The sequence below is a fragment of the Simochromis diagramma genome, unplaced genomic scaffold, assembly GCF_900408965.1.
Source record: "Simochromis diagramma unplaced genomic scaffold, fSimDia1.1 OVJJ01000816.1, whole genome shotgun sequence".
In the NCBI taxonomy this organism is placed as follows: Eukaryota; Metazoa; Chordata; class Actinopteri; order Cichliformes; family Cichlidae; genus Simochromis; species Simochromis diagramma.
Window position 1 is genome coordinate 8,314,663 of NW_024386908.1, and position 19,516 is coordinate 8,334,178.

At 39.8% G+C, this 19,516-nt stretch overlaps 1 protein-coding gene across 5 annotated transcripts in view; it reads left to right on the forward strand.

The window, feature by feature from the left end:
- ptpn12 (protein tyrosine phosphatase non-receptor type 12) overlaps positions 1 to 19,516 on the forward strand; it is a 54,973-nt gene that overhangs the window by 18,859 nt on the left and 16,598 nt on the right. For all 5 annotated transcript variants that reach the window (XM_040035238.1, XM_040035239.1, XM_040035240.1 and 2 more), the window contains exons 2-12: positions 4,831 to 4,939; positions 6,452 to 6,528; positions 6,675 to 6,770; positions 8,403 to 8,441; positions 8,743 to 8,814; positions 8,976 to 9,035; positions 9,880 to 10,022; positions 10,774 to 10,840; positions 10,926 to 11,003; positions 12,728 to 12,826; positions 15,475 to 15,560. In XM_040035238.1, the coding sequence (XP_039891172.1) occupies positions 4,831 to 4,939; positions 6,452 to 6,528; positions 6,675 to 6,770; positions 8,403 to 8,441; positions 8,743 to 8,814; positions 8,976 to 9,035; positions 9,880 to 10,022; positions 10,774 to 10,840; positions 10,926 to 11,003; positions 12,728 to 12,826; positions 15,475 to 15,560 (926 nt within the window). The remainder of the gene's footprint in view (positions 1 to 4,830; positions 4,940 to 6,451; positions 6,529 to 6,674; positions 6,771 to 8,402; positions 8,442 to 8,742; positions 8,815 to 8,975; positions 9,036 to 9,879; positions 10,023 to 10,773; positions 10,841 to 10,925; positions 11,004 to 12,727; positions 12,827 to 15,474; positions 15,561 to 19,516) is intronic.

The following is a 19,516-nucleotide window of genomic DNA, read 5'->3' on the forward strand; positions in this document are numbered from 1 at the left end:
TCTTGTTCAGTCTGTTTTTAATTATACTGGGGTGAACTTCAACATTTAACAAGCTAATCGAGGCCTGCAGAGTGTGAGTGTGAGATGTAGCACTTGGGGCTTTTTGTTTGTTTGTTTGTTTGTTTGTTTGTTTTTTCCAATTTCTCTGAGCATTGTCTAATCTTGTGGGGAATTTTCTGGAACATCTCCTCCTAAGAAGATTGTGGCAAGATGTTAACCCACCAGAATGCCCCAGACCTACAAACTGCAAATGAAACTTTTGCCTTAATTGACAAGTTTGACAAGTTTGTCAATTAATCAGGTATATTTGATTAGCAACACCTAGCTGCTACTTAACCTCTTAATTACTATGGAAGCCGTGCGGGTGTGAGCTCAGCTTTTCGCAGGACTGATTGGAGTACTGTTAACATTTTCTTCATCTAATCTTCTTCTAATATTATTATATTATAGAGGTATCTTTTTACTCTGCCTTAAATCACATAGGCTTTCAATTAAACAAGTGGTTTTAACTGGTAATAATATTAGTAATTATAACTAAGGACTGATATTGAAACAAGTGCCTTTATAGGGTTGATCTTTTGTTGGTTGTTTCATTAATTCCTTTTCAGTTGTCTCTGTGGTGAAGACAGGGGGAAAAAAAGCCATGCTGAGCACAACTTCTCAGAAAATATGCTAGCGTTGATTAAAGGAACTGATACATTTAAAGGCATATATTTTGGTGGAGTAGACAATTTGGAAGCAGTTCCTAGTTGCCATTCCTGTAATTGTTGTAAGTGACACTCCACAGACAAGTCAGCCCTGCTCTATCAGCAGATTAACAAGTGATAAATAAAGGCGCTGTCAGTGATGCTGAAGATAGCGCTCTATGGTGCATTCATGACTTAGAACTACTGGTTTTGCATACGTGCTTTTAATTATATTTAAGAACATCAGTATAATTTACAGATTTGTTATCAGTGACTGTGTGAAACCTGGGATAATAAAACGTGTCAGTTACAAATGTTTATGATTGTTATTATAGTACATTTGTGTGTTGCTAATCCTTGTTAGCTAAAAGCTCAAGTTTCAGATTGCTCTTGACACTTAGTTTCAGGCAGGTTTTACTACTTTTGGCTCTGCGTTATGTCATTGAACAAGTATCCTTAAAATGTAATCAAGAAGCCCCGCCCACTTGCTGTCCAAAAAACACCTTTTTTGTGTCTATCATAAGAAGATTGCTTAACGGTAGGGTTGCCTTATAGCAGCATGGTAGACAGTGAGTGAACTAAGGACCTTTTATCATCTCACAGAATAAGATTATGAGTTACATCGAACTGTGAACGATGCAAAGCTATTCACTGGAGTAAAAACTCAAAGTTTAACTACACATTCTATCCCTCAGATATATTTAAAGAAAAAGAAGACTTGTAATTTCAACATTACATCTCAGTTTTTCTACATGATAAAGAAATACTGCTGTAGTAAATTAAAAAAATCTATCAGTTTGTCTCCCTGGGCTTACAGAGTAAGTAGCTCATTGCCCAGACTGTCTTGTAACTATAAAACAGAAGATACCAGAACTATCCACCTAAAAAATACATTTTCCAAAGCCATACAGTGGGCCGATATTGAGTCTGTGCCAGGCCGATTCTGGCCCTTAGGCCTTATGCTGCACACCCCTGCCCTAGAGTTAATTTTGCAGAAATTTTGAGTGTAGCTGCTGTTACTGCTTGGTTTGTCCTAACTAACTGGCAGATAATATATTCTGTCATTCAAGATTAAAATGGGTGATTAAGGGGGCAAAAATCTGTACGCCAGGTGCCACCGAATGTCTAAATCCACAGGATTTGGTGGGAAAATGAATTTGATTCCCCGGGTTTCCTGTAAATGAAACAAAAGGGGCTACAAAGGGAAGCTACTTATCATCATTACTGCCTGACTTCTCTACTCGTTTTGTGTATGTGTCTATGTGAGAGTGTGTTTGTGTGCATGTCTGCCCGGGCTGTGGCCCAACACAGAAGCAGACCTCTGTTGCAAATGTAATTCACATGAGGCCAGAAGAGCTCTAACGCTATTACCACACACACACATACACTCTCACACACATGCACAGCTGTGTTGCCGCCCACGGTCTCTGTTTCGCGCTCCTTTTCTCTCCGTCAGTTCGTAAAATTAAATTTTGAAAAACTGATCATGTCATTGGGGGGATTCTTGTGTGCTGTGCTCAGAAAATATAAAAAGATTCAAAAGACAACTTTCTGGAAGTCAGAAATGCTTTAATTATTTGCGAATGAAGAAAAAACTGATGCACAGAAACCGCCATCTAATACTTCTGTAAGCATTGTAGATTTTGAAAAATCAAGTGTAGTCATTTTTTTTTTTTTTTTTTTTTTTTTTTTTTTTTTTTGGAAATGTCACATTTATTCTATGCTAATATGTCCACTAGCACTGAAGTTGTTACAAAAGTGAAATGAGGAAGAAACACAAGGAGTTGGGGTGTGCAGTGCCGTGCTACAGTAACAGGAGGAAAGCCAGAGAGAAGAGGTGGGACCATTTTTCACACGAGGCTCCAGAAGCCTGAACGCCCACGCCGACTTTCTCAGACTTACACACAGAGAGAGAGAGAGAGAGAGAGAGAGAGGGGCAGGAAAAGTGGAGAGATTCCTAATTTCCTCAATGTCTGAATAACCGAGAGGAAAGAGATTAAACCGACTTCAGAAATATCTTCTTTTTTTTTTCTTTTTTTTTTTTTAAGGCCCTTGAGAGTGACACCATGCGAATGCTATCTAACTTCAGCAGCAAGAGTTTTATAATGGTACAAAAGTTTTGCTGTGCTTTTGAAGTTTCTTTAGACTTTCACTGTTAAACTCAAGACCAGAATGAAGATTTAAAAAAAACAGAGGATTCAGAATAGGCTTAATAAAATGTGGTTCTTTAAATTAAAATTTTTTCCTCTTCCTGATGTCATTTTCTATCACAGTAGCAGTTGTCTTGACAATAAAGAGACTCATTGAAAAGTCATTTTATAGTGTATTAAGCTGCTTTTTTTTTTTTTTTTTTTTAGCTCAGCTCTTTGCCTACGCTGTCAGATTCAGTCTTCTGTGGCCACAAATGGCGCTTTCGGTGTTGAGTGTAGGTCACCTTCATTTTGCAAACGCCCGAAGCCCAACACATAATGACTGTAGTTACACGAGTAAACAGAAGAAAATATGGCCCCTGTATAGTGTTCTCCTTTTGTAAAGAGATCCTCATCCTTGCCTGCAGTGTTCAAGGACAGCTAGCTAAGCTCTGGCCTGCTGTCACACAAGAGACCCACGTACTTGTGCTCTTCCCTTTTCCCATTAACCGAGTGTGTCTTCATCAGTGTCAGCTACTATTAGATTTGGACACACTTAACTTTATGCACTGTCACACAGAGAGGACTGGGAGTTCGTGTGTTAGACTGTGGTGTAATGGTATTAATAGTGATGTCAGCGTAGAAGGACTGATAAAATAGCATTTCTGTGTTATAAATGGGAATAACCTGCTTGTATCTAAGCTAAGACAAACACTGAAGTGAAACATGTTTCCCACAGATTTAGTTTCCGTCTGGCGCGAGTGGATGCAATGAAAGGAGGCAAACATGCTTTCTTAAATGAACAAGGATGCACGGATCCAACCTTTTCAGCTCCTTGCACGCACTCGGGCTTGGAGTGGAGCTGACGGAAACAAGTTGTGGACCTAAAAGCTTGCAGTAAAGGTTAAAATACGTGGCTGAATATATTGCAGTGTTTACAAGTGCTCGATGTGTACCCCTCTGGACGCATGGTATATGTCCTACGATAGTCGACCCATACTTTTGCGAGCATGTCTAAAGTCATTGCAGTCATTGCTGTTGTTATGCTACCTACCGGCAACCACGGGAATCTCACGAATCCCTTCTTTGGAAAAGTATGTGCCTTGATCATTACTGGTGAACACCTGGGGAACTCGCAGTCACTATGTAAAATTGGGCACAAAGAGAAATGCTGGTACACTGAGAACCTCTTTGCAATTGCTGTGGTTGCTGCCGTTGCCTGTAGTTTGCATGAAAAATGCAGACTTGTCCTCAGTGACTTGGCAACTACTCGTCAAGTGGTGGTGAGAATGTGAAAAGTGTGACACGTGACGGGTGGCCTTCAGAATAAGAATGAAATGTGTTGATTGCAGCGTTAAATCGAGACTTTTTTTACTTTGAAGGCCTGGTTAGTATTAGTAGGCAGGTAGAAGGCAAGCATTGGCAGACAGTTCAGCATCTTCCATACGAACTACAGGCAACGTGCTAGCAAACCAGTTTTTGGTGCCTTGATCTGGAATGTGGGCTGGTTATCAACAATTAAACTTTCAACAATTGTTGTGAGCGAGGTTATTTCCCACGAATATGTGAATTGTGGGTGGTCTCCTCTCAGACAGATAAAAACTAAAAATGAAAATATGAAAATGCTGAAATGAGTTGCCGGGTATATACCCCGGTTGACAGCCTAAAGAAAGAGTATGTTGGGAGCACTGAACACTGTCTATTAACCATCATCTGTAAGTTTTATTTTTTTTGTTTTGTGTTGGGGGGGTTTTAGCGCTGTTGTCTAGTGCTTGCTTTCTCATTCGAGCTCACCAGTTTTCTCTCTTGAGTGATACTGATGTTGATAGGCTGATTTGTGTCTGACTTGTATCACTGATTGACCCTGCTGTCTTATCATATAATAATACAATAATCAATGTTTGAGTTCTTCTATTTGAAGACCAGTTTATACTTTTAACCACTTCACATGTCTAACTGCTAAAGAGAAAAGCAGTGTTTTACAGTCTATGTCCTGTTTTCTTGTTTGTTTTTAGCGGTTACGACGGTTATCTACCAAATACCGGACAGAGAAGATCTACCCGACCAACATAGGGGAGAGAGAGGAGAATGTGAAGAAGAACAGATATAAAGATATACTGCCATGTAAGTCATGTTCCACAGATGAAAGATTCTTTCCCACAGGACACATTTGAACTTATCAGAAACGGGTGAAACTAATAAAAATTTATGGCCATGTTACTTTTCGATGTACCTTTCTTGTATGTTATACTGGCAACTCGGTGAATGGAGCCACTGCTGATTTATCCACTTTCTTTTAAGAAAACAGGATAAAAGTTGGGGTTGGTATGTAAAGATGCCAACTTTTTTTCTTTAGCTTAGAGTGGCATAATTTATCTCATAGCTTCCACGTGATTTAGTTAGTTCAAATTTCTCTTGTTTTTTTTTTAACTTTCAATGTATTCAATCAAAAATTAATAGACAAGGCTTCTTCATACTAAGAAGACATGGGGAGGACAAAGGGGACAAAATGGGCAAATTCTGGTAATTTGGAATGCCCAAACCTTCAGATGCTACTTACCTAGTTAACTCTGAAAAGTGGGAGGAGAATTGGAAGTGCACAAGAAATTAACTTTTGATTTTTATGGAAACTTTTTGGTCACACCTGGCCTTTGCATTAATGTGCCTCCTTGCTACGCTACAATGCTGCTATAAACAAGGATTTAAATGGAGCCTAATGTTTAGCATTGTTGTAGGTTTTGGTGGTTGTGTGCTGCCTATGAGTAGGTAAAAATATCTGTGGACGATTTTTGCTTTACTCCTTCCGGTTGGCATCTTGTTTATCAAAATGCACATCTGGCCTTTATGTATGCACACATATATGCATAGATCAAGGCCAAATGTGCTGCACTAGCTTATCATTCTGCATCTTTTTCATGACTGTAGTTGATTCACAGCAATAAACGCACCGTGCTTTCACTTGGCGTTTTGATCAGAAGTGTTGCCTGACAATATAATCTATATGAAACTTTGCTCCCTGCATGACGAGCAGCTTATAAGCGTCACGCACATATCAGCTCAGCTTTAAAGGTCACTGTACACCAGAGAAAACGGTGTTCAGTTAAAGCTGGTAACAGCCCCAACAAATGTCAAATATCTTTTTAGATATTGTCACCTGCTCGTGTTTACTTTGAGGGTTTTATTCTAACTACTTGGTTAAATGAATAAAATTTAGAAAATAACAGAAAGTATATTTAGAGATCCATTTATAGCAGCTACAGCTACCGTAGGTCATGCAATGGTTTCCTACACAGAGGTCTTGCGGTACTTAATAATAACCTCGGGGGGAAGCTTACGTGATCCAACATCTGTCCTACTTTTTATACCTTTATCCTGCTTTTCTCCTCTGTCCATTCATTCATTAAGGCTTTTAGTGAATGGGTTGCTGACAAGGCAAAGGAAAAACTGGTTCATCTGTGACAGATGTGTATGCACACACACGCACTGTACATAAAAAATGGAGGATAATACTGTGTCCATTATATCACATATTTTACTTGTTCCCACCTATATCCTCATTCATGTTTTGTTTATTTTTGTTTCAATAAGAAGAAAATGTTTTAATAGAGAAAATATTTCTTTCCATTTCCTCCCCAGTTGATCACAGTAGAGTGAAGCTGAAGCTAAAAACAACCAATCAGGACACAGATTACATCAATGCTAACTTCATTAAGGTAAATGTCAGGTTACTTTACCATGTTCTCTGGCATGTTGTTTACTGTTTAGTGGAAAAGTTCTCATAGTGTACTGAGTCATGTGATTAATCCTCGCTCAATGTGTTAATATAATTGATCGGTGAACATGTTTTCTCTGCTTTCAGGGTATGGATGGCCCAGAGGCCTATATTGCAACTCAGGGTCCACTGCCGAACACTGTCATCGACTTCTGGAGGATGATCTGGGAATACAATGTTGCTGTGAGTTTTCCTTACTAGAAGACTGGATGGAAGTCAATGGATGGGGATATTTTTTTTTTGTTTTTTCTCATTGTGAACAATTGAATCGTGTATCTAAGTGCTGTTTTTGAGCTAAAACGTTGAAGGTAAAGAGAGCAGGAAAAGTCTGATGTGTAAATCCTTACAGTTTGGATGTACTTGATGGGGGTTTTTTCTTCCCGTCTTCATTAATAGACTGGATATCTGATTATTGGCTTCTTTGCAGTGATTTGATCCAATTTCAGCAATGTAAACTTTTATCTACTGAGGATTTAAATGGAATTAAAAAGTCTTTAAAACTAGAACCTGGTTATTTGCCAATTTATAAATAATGGTATTTATAATATATAATAAATAAAATATTTTAAAAAGTGATGAAGAGATCAAAGAAACACCCTTCAACCTTCTTGTTGAAGTTTGTCCACCAGAGGGCGAAGTTGTCTGAGCAGAGCATAAACAAGCAAAAAAATAACTACACATGTCACACATAAATACAAAATATCAGCTGATATATCAGAATGTTGGATTCTTAAATCAGTAAATAGTACTGTCGATTTTAATGCTATACTAGTCTCTGAGCGAGTCGGCTTGCTCGAAATGTTACTTTACATTAATATACTGCCAGTAAAACAAACCTTTCTAGGCTCTGTAAGGGTTACAATATATAAGGTTAAGGTTAGGTTATAGGTTATATTCTATAACGGGAATGGTAAAGCAGTTCAGTTCAATAGTTTAAAGATGTCTTTTTAGTAATCGAGCTCTATGAAGGGGGGGGGGGAAACGCTTCGGGGTGTTGCGTTGACTGTTTTGTTGCAGTACTGCGAGTGACCACTAGAAGAGCACAATAGCAAGGGAGAGGTGGTGCTGCAAGAGCTGGAAATGGCACCTTAACAGTGCAAGTATTTGGCAAGCTAGCCACAAAAAGCATAAAAACTGCTGTGCTGCTGGGGGATCTTTTGTTAGCAGGGGGGCTGAAGAGGAAGAGAGGGTTTATTACCTAATGTGTTTTTGCAAAATGCTGCAAGAACTAGCCGCAGCTAACAGAAGACTTTTTTTTTTTTTTTTTTTTTTTTTTTTAAAATGTAAAATGTAATTCTCCTTTTTTTGTTTGTTTGTTTTCTTTTAAATGAGCGCTTACTCTTTCCAAGAGTGCAGATTTGGAAGAACAAAAGGTTTGCGTCATCACACAAATTGGAGAAAAAATGTTGACATTAGTGGCGGTTAAATAAATTAAGTGTACGAAGTAAGACTGTAATAATGAAGATACTCAAAATAAATATTTAATTGTGTCGTCAGGAATTAAGAGGCAGATGGAGAGTGCTTATGCTGTAACCAGATGGACAAAGATGAGAAGAGGGAGGAGGGCTATGATTAGGTTTAACTAGTGCTATGAAGAGGGATGAGTCTGCAGCTTTGATAATTACTCCTGTAGGATCAAAGGGAATGACCTGAAATGCAGCTGCATGGAAATGTGCGATCAAACGTGAAGGATGCTCTGCTTAGTTTCTCTAACTCTTTTAAATCTGAGCACGCAGGAATGAATAAAAATCTGCGTTTTTAGTTTTGAGAGCTTAAATGTTTATATTGTAATCCTTCCTTTTTGTGTCTTCGCAGGTTATTGTGATGGCTTGTCGAGAGTTTGAGATGGGAAGAGTAAGTGTGCACACTTTTGCACATGTAAAATCACAACTGCTTTTCTTTTTTCTAATAAAAAAAAAAATGTTTGTGGAAAGAGACGATGTGAATTCACACCGATCACTTATTTTGAGCTCTATATTGCTTGCACGTATGGCTATAGTAAGCACATAATTAGTCACTTATATTTGTCACCATCTATGTTCTACATGTCACATTAATTGTTTATTTTGAATCTGAAAGTGTGTGTTCACAGGAAGCTGTGGTGTCTGTCTCGTATTTTGTTCTCAGCCAAAGCTAACTTTTCTTCTCTGGTTAGAAAAAGTGTGAGCGGTATTTCCCGATGCAGGGGGAGCAGCCTATGAGCTTTGGCCCTTTCAGAATCTCCTATGTAAGTAGACCAATCTGTGATGATACAGGTGTGTGTGTGTGTGAGAGTGTGTGTGAGAGTGTGTGTGAGAGTGTGAGACGAGTGTCTAAAAACAAAAAGGAGGCACGTAGCAGGTCTGGGTTTTGGGACTGCCTCTTTTCTCACATGTTTTTGTTTTCTAGGAATCGGAGCAGGCCAGAACAGACTACTTCATCAGGACTTTGACAGCACAGTATGAAAATGTAAGTGCTTTCTCTCGAGACCTCTTCATTAATACCTAATGTAGTTTATCAAGAAACCAGTCTAAAGTAAGTGTTAACTTTCAGATAACGCTACAGCCTATCACAGTAGCGACAAGATTGCCTACAAATAAACTTCATATCCACATGTTTTCCAACAAATACAATTAGGCTTTCTTTTTGCAGCCATAAACCCAAAGTCCCCCTTCAACTGCTTGCGTGCATCTAAACGCCAACCTTTAAATTTGAGTTTGAGGAAAAAGGAGCCATTTGACCAGGAGCCAAATGTTGCACGCAGGACGATTGGTGCATTAAAAAAATTCCCGTTTGTGCTGAATGACCACAAACATCCTTCAGACGTCTCAGGCTGTCGCAGTGCAATATCCTGACAGGTCTGCATAGACAGTCAGACAGTCACGCTGCACTCTTGTTTTTTTCTATTTGTTTGTTTAGGGGTTTTTTTGTGTGTGTGTGTGTGAGGGTTTGTTTGTTTTTTTTTTTTAAAAAACATCCAAACAAAAATAAAACAACTGGTCATGCTCCAGATCTGATGCACCGTCTTCAGGCTTGAATACTGCAGGATACAGATGCATCTGGAGAGAGCTGTTTGGGTTAGTTTGAAAAACCATTGATGTTTCCTTTGTGGACAAGTTGGAGGTCCATGGGGTGGGATTATATTTAAACTCTGTGTGTCAATAAAGGTTGTGTTTTGTTTTTTTTTTGTTTTTGTTTTTTTAAGATTCAGTTTGGCGACATTGTTTATAGCATATCATAGTTTCACTCCTTCACCACTGAACCAGCTTTCATCTGACTCTCCACTCAGTTATCAACGTTTGTTTTCCTGCAGGAATCCCGTAGGATAACGCAGTTCCATTATATGAACTGGCCAGATCATGACGTCCCCTCATCATTTGATTCCATTTTGGATATGATTGGGCTGATGAGAGAATACCAAGAGAACAATGATGTCCCAATATGTGTACACTGCAGGTAGTTATGCATGCATCTACTCTTAGCTGAAATTGAGTTTGTGTTTTTGTTGTTTTGGTGAAATTCAGCTAATATGTGAAATATATGAAATTTCTAAAAATGGATTAATGTAAAATGCTTAATTGCTTTAAACAAAGCAGGTTTTACCCAATTTACTGAAGCTGGAGACTTGACAGAAAGTTCTAGGCTACAAATGTAAATATTATCGGTATAGTACAGTAAGAAGCTTAAATGGTAAAGTTATCAACTTGAGTGTAAACAAAAGCAAAATAATTACAAGCCCACAGTTTCTAGTTTTCTGCTGCGCACATGCATGGGTGTACACACACAACGCACAACGCACAACGCACACACTCGTCTCCATGTGTGTGTAATCAGCTATAATGAGCAGCCTGAGGACATTTCCTGGTTCCTCTGTTACACAGCAGGACTTAAAGCTGCATCTCTGCATCTGTTAAGATGCTTTGTGTGGGTCGATGTGCGCTGTTTGTGTGGAGAAACGGTACTCTTTATAGTAGCAGAATGCTTGCTGACAGCGTGAGATCACTTTTTATGATTTTTCTTTTTTGTGTGTGTGTGTATGCTTCTGTGAGGCTCCTGTCTCCTTCCTGTCTGGATGAGGTGTTATTACACACATGCAAACAACATACAAAAAGAGCAGATGCTTCTCAGTGATAGAAATCTAGTTATCTAGTGCACCGATACAACAAAAGCTTATTTGTGTATATGTGTGCGTTTCCACTAATCACAGTGCAGGCTGTGGGAGGACAGGAGCTATCTGTGCTATTGACTACACATGGAACCTCCTCAAAGCCGGGGTATGTCAACACACACTTACCTGTGCAAATGTACACATTAGATCGATTTTAACATTTCTTTTAATTCTCTTTTAACGTTGTAAAGAAAATTCCAGAAGATTTTAATGTATTCCGGTTGATCCAAGAGATGAGGACACAGCGACACTCGGCTGTTCAAACCAAGGTTTGTTGCCTTAGCTTTCATTACAGATGTAAATTAATGAAACGGATGTTTATACAGAGCGATAATTTATTTACTTGTTCCATACCAGCACAGAAATGCTAATCAGTCCTCAGAAGCTTTACTGCTGCCACGCACAACCATGGCCCCGAGGTCACGAACTCTAGACGTCGTCATATATAACACCCTTTTTATATATAGGGTTTTTCTGTATTAGATGTGTTCTCGTTACTGGAAATTATGTAGAAGTATTAGAGCCACTTAAAGAAAAACATTTACATTTTGGAAATAAAGTCAAAATATGGAGATTACAGGTGTTTCAAGACAAACTGCCACGGCTGCTATACCCTCTACAAAATGCCTTGTGTCGATGAGTTAGCGAGATCGTACTTGGTTTCATTTAAAAGGAAGTAATTTCTCTTTTAGCACATAAACACAGTGGTGTGATAAGTAAAAGAACACTGAAGGAAAAAAAAAAAAAAGCAAACACAAAGTTGGAGGACTTGGCCAGATTTGTCCAAAATGAAATGGGCAGGTGAAAGGATACTAGTGGAATCACAAGAGGCGATAGGACAGCTGATCAGTTAGTTTCACTGACTCGTCTACACAAGGCGTTTTGTAGAATGTATATGAGCCGTGGCATTGGCAACTGTAATCTCCACATTTTGACTTTCTTCTCAAAATGCACACAATTTTTAAATATTTTTCTTAATGTGGCCCTAATACTCGGTCGTGGGAAATAATCTGTTCGGTTTAGATGAGAAGTGGCACTTAGGTAGAGTGCCGCAGGCAGGAGGTAATTAAAATCAGCACGAACACTCCCTCAGTGGGAATTCTTTGGACAGTCTTCTGCTCCTTTGTCACATGGGTTCAATCAGACAGACACCACACAGTTTGTTCTGTGTCTGCAGGATAAAGTTTGTTTAATGTCGATGTGAACCTTGATTGCCTGGCTGAAATGTATGTGTAGTAATGGCTGCCAAGTAGATTTTCATTTCCTTCATTGTAAATTTTTTTTTTTTTTTTTTTTTTTTTTTTAAAGGCATGTTATCATATAACTGAAGTGTTAAACTGTATTTCTGCAAGATTTGGAAAAGATATGTTGTTAACCTTCTGTTCTTTTAAGGTTATAATGTTCGAATGCACAGCTGTAATAATAAGCTTATTTCCTGCTAAAGGTCGCCCCTTCATTCTCATCTCGTTTTGCTACATACCTGGTTGAAAAGGTTCTTTCATTGTCTCGCGTTCCCATCGCTGCGTGTAACTGGTTGAGGTTGTTTTGCCACAATTTTTAACTTGGGTGTGTTTTCATGTTTACTTCCTGTAGTTAATGTGTGATTTTCGCCAGGAGGCATTTTGCACTTTGACATAGAGTCAAATTTGTACCTTTAGTCTGAGCTGTTTTTTTTTCTCTCCCAGGAGTGAAAATGAGCTCCGTTAATTGAATTACAGAATTGATTTGCCAAACGCTGACACAGGTTTGAGTTCAAAGTCTCAGACCGCCATCCTGTAGGAAGCTTGTAACTGTAATGAAATCTGTTTTGATAGAGTGGAAAGTATATTTGATTTGATATTGATTTGCTGAAACTCGTTTTTTCCCCCTCCTCTACTTCTCTCTTTCCTCTCACATCTTGTGCATTTAACCCTTATCTCTTTCTTCATGCACCAGTTTTTTTTTTTTCTCTCCCTCCTGCCTCATCATGTGTCTGTTTTCTTTCTATCTATAGGAGCAGTATGAGCTGGTTCATAGAGCCATCGCTCAACTGTTTGAGAAACAGCTACAGCAGCTGGAGAGTCCCACCAGCACACAGATCCATGATGGCATGGTATGACACACACACACACACACACTGTGCATGCTCTGTAGTGTTAAAGCAAGACAGGATGTCGCTGAGTAACTTACTGGGAGTGGAGGGGAAAAAAATACAGATAATTAGTCACAGGGGAGAAGATGGTGTGGAGAGGTCTAAAGAAAACTTTTGTTTACAGACAGAAAAAGAAGAGTCATTGTGATTGTGCTTAAAACGAGAGATATCTCTGTACGGAGTACTCTGAGGACTGCAGACAATTTCAGCTATTTAAAAACAACTGGAAGCGCTTTGCTCTGTCACTTACCACTGACCTCATTTTAAATTGCTTTACATTATCCTCTATTGCCCCCAAATACACAAGCGCTCTATACAAAGTGTCCTGAATTGTCTCTGGTCCTCCTCCCATGGCCAAAAAAGTTTTTCTCATATGATCAAAGTTTGTTGCAAATGACACTGTACAACGTAGGTCTAATAAAATGAAACTAAAGCTTGATGTATGTAGACTGTATGAGAATTTCTTCTTCTGTGTTTCGTCCTCAAGTTTGAATAGGGCTGCTACAACTGGGAATGGATTTCTTTTTTTTCTTTTCTTTCGCTACTTGGCTCATAGATATGGACACTTTGATATGAACCGATGCCATGCTTTTTCACAATGACCTTTCATTTAGGACAGTGCACAGCATATACCCAGCCTAAAGAACAAAACAACACAAAAAAGAGGGACAAATATTATTTCCCAAACTTGAAAGACACCAAAACTTTGTGTTTTTAAATATTCATGCTCTAATCTCGTTTTGGAACACAAATTATCATTTAACTATAGATTCTTCCTGTCATCCCATCAAGCAGCCTTAAAGAGACTACAAGCTGCTCTATATTTAGAGAGCTAGACCATAGAAGGACTGCACAAGCTTCACTGTAAGAAGCTGAAATCAGTAGAGCACATTAAGTGATATAAACAGAAACTGCTGTTACTGTAAGTGAAGAATAATTGCAAGTAATAATAAATGTATTGTGAGCAGATAAAATACCAGACCATAAATCTGCTGCCTCTTTCTGAGGCATGTTTGCTTCAGTTGCTTTTTAAGAGAAACAAGCTCACAAATGCAAGTTTAAGTGCAGCATATGCAACATGATACACAAATACCCATCAGCATTTTACACCAGTGGCCTCTGAAGTAATACAACCAGTTTCTGTGTCAAACGTTTCTGCCTGAAGAAGATGGGAAGCTTTAGGTGCTAGCTGTGTTGAGGTGGTGCCATTTCACAGCCTTTTAATCCTAAAGAGAAATTAAAATGACGCAAAGCAGCATCAGGTGAGGTAACATCAAGAAATGAGTGCTCCACCTGACCTGTGAAAACATAGACATGGTGGAAATGGGAATCAATGAGAGAGCTTTTAAGATTGGCAAATCTTAAGACTGTGGGAGGTGTGGGGGGAGGGGGGATACAGAGCTGATGAGACAGTGTGCTGGCAGCAATCCAGAAGCTCACTTCCTGCTTAGGAAGCTTTGGTGACATCACTTCTCTCCCATAATGCACTCTGAGTCTGAGAATAGAAAAACACATCCGTTGGGAAAGGGCGACCCTCGCAAGACACGGTCACACAGACGGACACAACTGTTTTTGACATTAGAAAAGAATCTGCTGACATACTTTGTAAAGTGGAGCTCAATATATCTTTGAGCGGCTCTAAAATGTGGACAAACTGTATCACTACTTCCCTTGTTTTAAAATTTATGCTATTAATCATTTAAGGATAAGGTGTGGTTTGCACCAAGCGTGACATAAACTGCAGCACAAGTCTGTAGCTGCTGATCGTGACCCTGTTGTTATCTCACTTAGTTGCAAGTCCAAGAAAAACGCCGCACGCACAAACAGCACATCAGTATTGCTGTGCTGTACTGACTCAGTCCATACATGCATTGACTCATGTTCAGTCAGCCATTGTTGGTGACTAAAACACCCACATAGGTGATCTCTGTGGCATTGGGAACAATAAGCCTCCACATACACGCATCCCACGTGTTTCTCCGCACGCTCACGCCCGCCTTTGTTCACAGGAAACAGTCCCACTAGATCGGTTCTCACAACATACGTGGACATACGGAGCCAAAGAAGCTGTGTTCCTGCCCTCTTTTCTTAGATCAGAATTTAGTTCTTCGGCAGACTAGAGTGTTCAAATGGCCCGGTTTGCCCCTATGTCATGAGTTTGACAACTGAAGTTGGCCTGTCATCTTCTCATTACCAGAGTGGGGAGGGAGTCAAACTAATGAGTCACAGGGGAGAAGAGGAAAGATGAGAGCTGGGAGGAAGGGAGAGAAAAATTGTTGTTGGGGGGAGGGCTTCTTTCAGAAGAAGTCTTTCATCGTTTGGTGAAGCAACTTTGTAGCAACTTGTTACCTCTGCTTCAGGGACATTTAGGTGAGAAGAAAGAGGGTTAGTCCAGAGGCCTTGCTGAAAAATATGCTTCATCTTTCATGTAAATATACAAACACGTATACAAAAAACAAAATATATCGATTAACTAAAAGTAGGGATGATGGTAGTTGCTCTCCAGCATCTAAATATGACAGGAAGGAAAAATAAGAGGGTTTCCCTTATTTTCCACTTTTCACAAATGTCGTGTCCAACTGTTTTGTTACTCTTGTGTGTTTGTCCAGGATGAAAGCAGTCCTGACAAAGCAAGCAACCAATTATCGGATGATACATGGGACACTCCACCTCCAAAACCTCCCCGCATTCGCAGGTAGGACATTTGTCTGACATTTATTTATTTTTTTCAGTTTATCTCCTTATATCGTTAAATCGTTCCAGCCTGTTTTTCATTAAGGATGTTTGCAACTGGTCGACTCTGCGTTTTAGTTTTCACCTGCTTTACCTCGTCCTCAACACAGATTAGTTAACAAGCCCACACAGGCGTTCACGCCAGGCGAGAGGTGGCTTGTTGGAGAACACTGTGAACTCACAAAACACACAGAAAACATATTTAAAAAAAAAAAAAAAGAAATAATATCCCAGTATTTTGTTACAGTGTAGCTCCCCATCAGCCCAAAGTTACAAACAGCCTCCACTTTACCAAAGTTAACTTCTGTTTGTCTGCTGCTCCTACTGGAGGAGGAGCTGTATTTATAGATCATTTTGCAACACTTTGCAATGCTCTGCAACACAACATGGCATTGAACACACCACAACCCAAGGCTAGTTAAAGCAGAACTGTTACATTTTTCATCTCCTTCTCTTTGAGAACAAACGGTCCTTTATGCAAATGCAGGCAATTTATTTCAAACACATACACACACTTTATCTGCCGCATTCATAAATACAGATTTCTTTTCTCTTATTCTTTGTCATTCAGTCTTATACATTTTTCCTCCATCTTATTACTCAATTATATTATTATTATTATTTTAAATCTTGCTTCTCTCTGCTGTCTTTTGTCTCTTCCTTTCGGGCCTGCAGGGGTGTACACTTTTCGTAGAGCCCTCTTTCTTTCTACTCATGATGTATCCACACCTGGAAATATCCTCTCCCCGTTAACACAGCAAAACACTTTATAGCAGCATGGTGGCACAGTGGTTAGCACTGTTGCCGCACAGCAAGAAGGTCCTGAGTTCAATTCCACCATCAGGCCGGGGTCTGCCTGTGTGGACTTTGTATGTTCTCCCCGTGTTTGCGTGGGTTCCCTCCAGGTACTCCGGCTTCCTCCCACCGTCTAATTAATGTGAGCGCGAATGGTTGTCTGTCCCTGTGTGTTAGCCGTGCGACAGACTGGCGACCTGTCCAGGGTGTACCCCTGTCTCGCCCTATGACAGCTGGGATAGGTTCCAGCGCCCCCCGCAACCCTGAAAAGGATAAGCGGAAGCGAATGGATGGATGGAAGCATTTTCTAAAGATTTGCTGTTTTGACAGCATATTTTTTGTGCTAATGTAAGAAACAATGGCTCTGTGATTATCAGCGTGATTACATTTATAGTGGCAAGAAGATGTAAAGTGATCTGCTACTCTTTGTCCTGAATAAATAATTATCAGCTGACAAACTCCACTTTAATAACACGGCTGATGCTACTGTTCTTTTCTGCGGACAATATATAATTTAAACATTCACAGCAAAGATTGGGGGAAAAAGTGTACCTACCCGTAGGCTAATGATATCAACAATTTATCAGGCATTTTATTACACCGAGGAGCTGGTTGAGCTATCTTTTTCAAAACACACAAATATTTTGCTAAAGATGATAAAAATCAAACCTCAAAGGGTTGTCTTTGTGAACACGTAATTTGCATAAAGCTGAAGTGGGTTCTCAAATCATGCATCAGTTAGTAGGTACGTAAGCCTTAATGCATGTGAAGATGATTTAGTGCTCTCTCTCTTTCCAAAGAAATGACATGCTAGGATAATTCTCCTGTCACCGTGTCCTTGATTGAAGCGCACTCGCTTACAGCTGGAATTAATCCCTGGGCACCACACAGTGGCTACCCATGTCTCCTTAGAATGGGTAGGGTTGGAGAGAAGGAATTTCCCTTCTCCAGTAATCAGTAGGGATATGTTAAAGTCCCCCAGCATAAATGAACTGGTCTCTATCTGTGTTACCATGTCATTAAATAGGCGTATTCAAGCCTGATGCATAGTGGAGATATCATCAAAGTGAATCTTGATGATGTTTATGGACATCTGCTCTCTCACTGATAGCGACATAATTTTCCAAGTTAAGTTTTCTTTAGGGGTGATGGAGCAGAACAATGACTGTAAGTAAACATTAAAGCAGATCTACTACAGGATGATTTTAGATAAAGAAAATATGCCATTTGAAGGGCACAGAACAAGCCCAAAGAAGAGCTGCTATGCCTGCAGAGTATCCTCTAGACAGCCTAACAAAACACCTGAGCTAAAGCTCATGAAAAAGGATCCACCAAAGCCCCTCTAGACATTATGCAGATTGAGCTGCACCTTGAGGAAAGTACTCATTTGGGGTTATTACATTTTTTAAGAGCCAACGTATCCTTTTTACTGCACTAAATTTCTCATTTTCTTTAATTCGTCTCCTGCACAAGGCAGTTTTATGAGAGAGCAGACATTTTTAGCTCATTCTAATCTTAGTGTGTACCTACAAGTTATCTGTTTACTGGACTGTTTCTTTCCTGTTCTTAGTAAAACATACAAATGGGAACTTGCAGAAGCTGCCAAAGTAGAAACACTTCCTTGAAGCAGGACACCCTGTGAGGAGTGTATGCTGTCTCCCTCTCTCTTTCTTATCAGTATGTTCCTTTCTTTCTCTGCATCATCCCTGTGTTTATAAAGAAATGATGTCAAGGCCTAGTTTAAGCCTGAGAGTGTTCTATTGATGGCGAGAGCTATTTTTACAGACATAAACCACACTCTGCCGGCCACACTCCCAGTGGGTCCTGCAGTGGTGTAAATGTGTAGAAGAATCTTTGGTTGTGAGAGAGGGAGAGAGAGAGAAGGGTGGAGGGGAGATGCTGCAGGAACTCGAGGGAGTCATGGCTTTTACTCATGCTCTGCCATTAGGGATGGGTTTAAAACCTCAATACTTCTGGGCTTCTGGCTAAAATGTGTCAGTAGCATCTTGGTGATGTAACCTATGACGTAACAAAACTGACATCTGTGTTTTTGAGGTAGTAAAATGTGAGCAATAGTATGATACTCAAGTGTTAAACATTATATCATACACATTTTTAGTTGTCCCAGTGGAACAAAAGATGGGTGATGCTGTATAGTGACTCCTCTAATTGCTTTTAATTTTACAAAGCATCCTCTACCTTCTGTTTTCTGCTGAGGAAGGTGAGGCAGGCACAGAGCTCTGGCTGTGACCACCAAAGCCGCAACCACCTGCTGCTCCAAACTTGTTTTTGCGTGTCTGTGGATTGATTTATGAGTGAAAATGAAGGATTTTAAGGTTTAGAGGAGAAATGTATGCATTAGCGAATAATCTTGTGTGTGCACCTATGAGCCACGATCAGTGTTGGGGAGTAACGGAATACATGTACCGCCGTTACGTATTTAAAATACAAAATATGAGTAACTGTATTCCGTTACAGTTACCGTTTAAGAAGGTGGTATTTAGAATACAGTTACTTTGTTGAAATAAATGGATTACACGGCGGTACTTCCCTGTTTCATATTGTGGCGGGTCAGGACTGTTTGGGTTTTGTTTGACAGCCATGTTCTGTTGTTCCAGGCGGCAGCGTTACGGTTGCCATGGTTACAGGGTGACGCTCTCTGTCTGCGTGTTTCCTGGGTGAGAGAGCGCTTTTTTGTTGTTGTTGTTGTTATGCTAAGCTGATAGGCAGAATGCTCTAAAGAATGTAGCATCATAGGCAGTGTAGTCCGTGCTGCAGGGAGAATGGACTGTCATACCCGTTATGTGTCTGTGAGCGAGGGAGGGAGAAAAAGGAAAAGTAGAGTTGTCATCGAGCAAAAACAGGAGCTGGAAGCATGTAAATATAATAATAACCACTGCAGCCAAGAAGAGTGCCTGACGAGCCCAGGTGTAAGTAAGCTATTAAGACTCGACTGTACGCTGTGTTTGTGTTTTCCTCCGAAACAATAAGTTCCGTTGGAGCAGCCTTTCAACGCCTCTCTCTGTCTCTTGCAAGAAAAGTTGACCCAGACAACAAAGTAAAGCTTTTTTTCGGCTACAAGCCCGACACGAACCCCACGTATTAGCCAGAGGTCCCTTTACT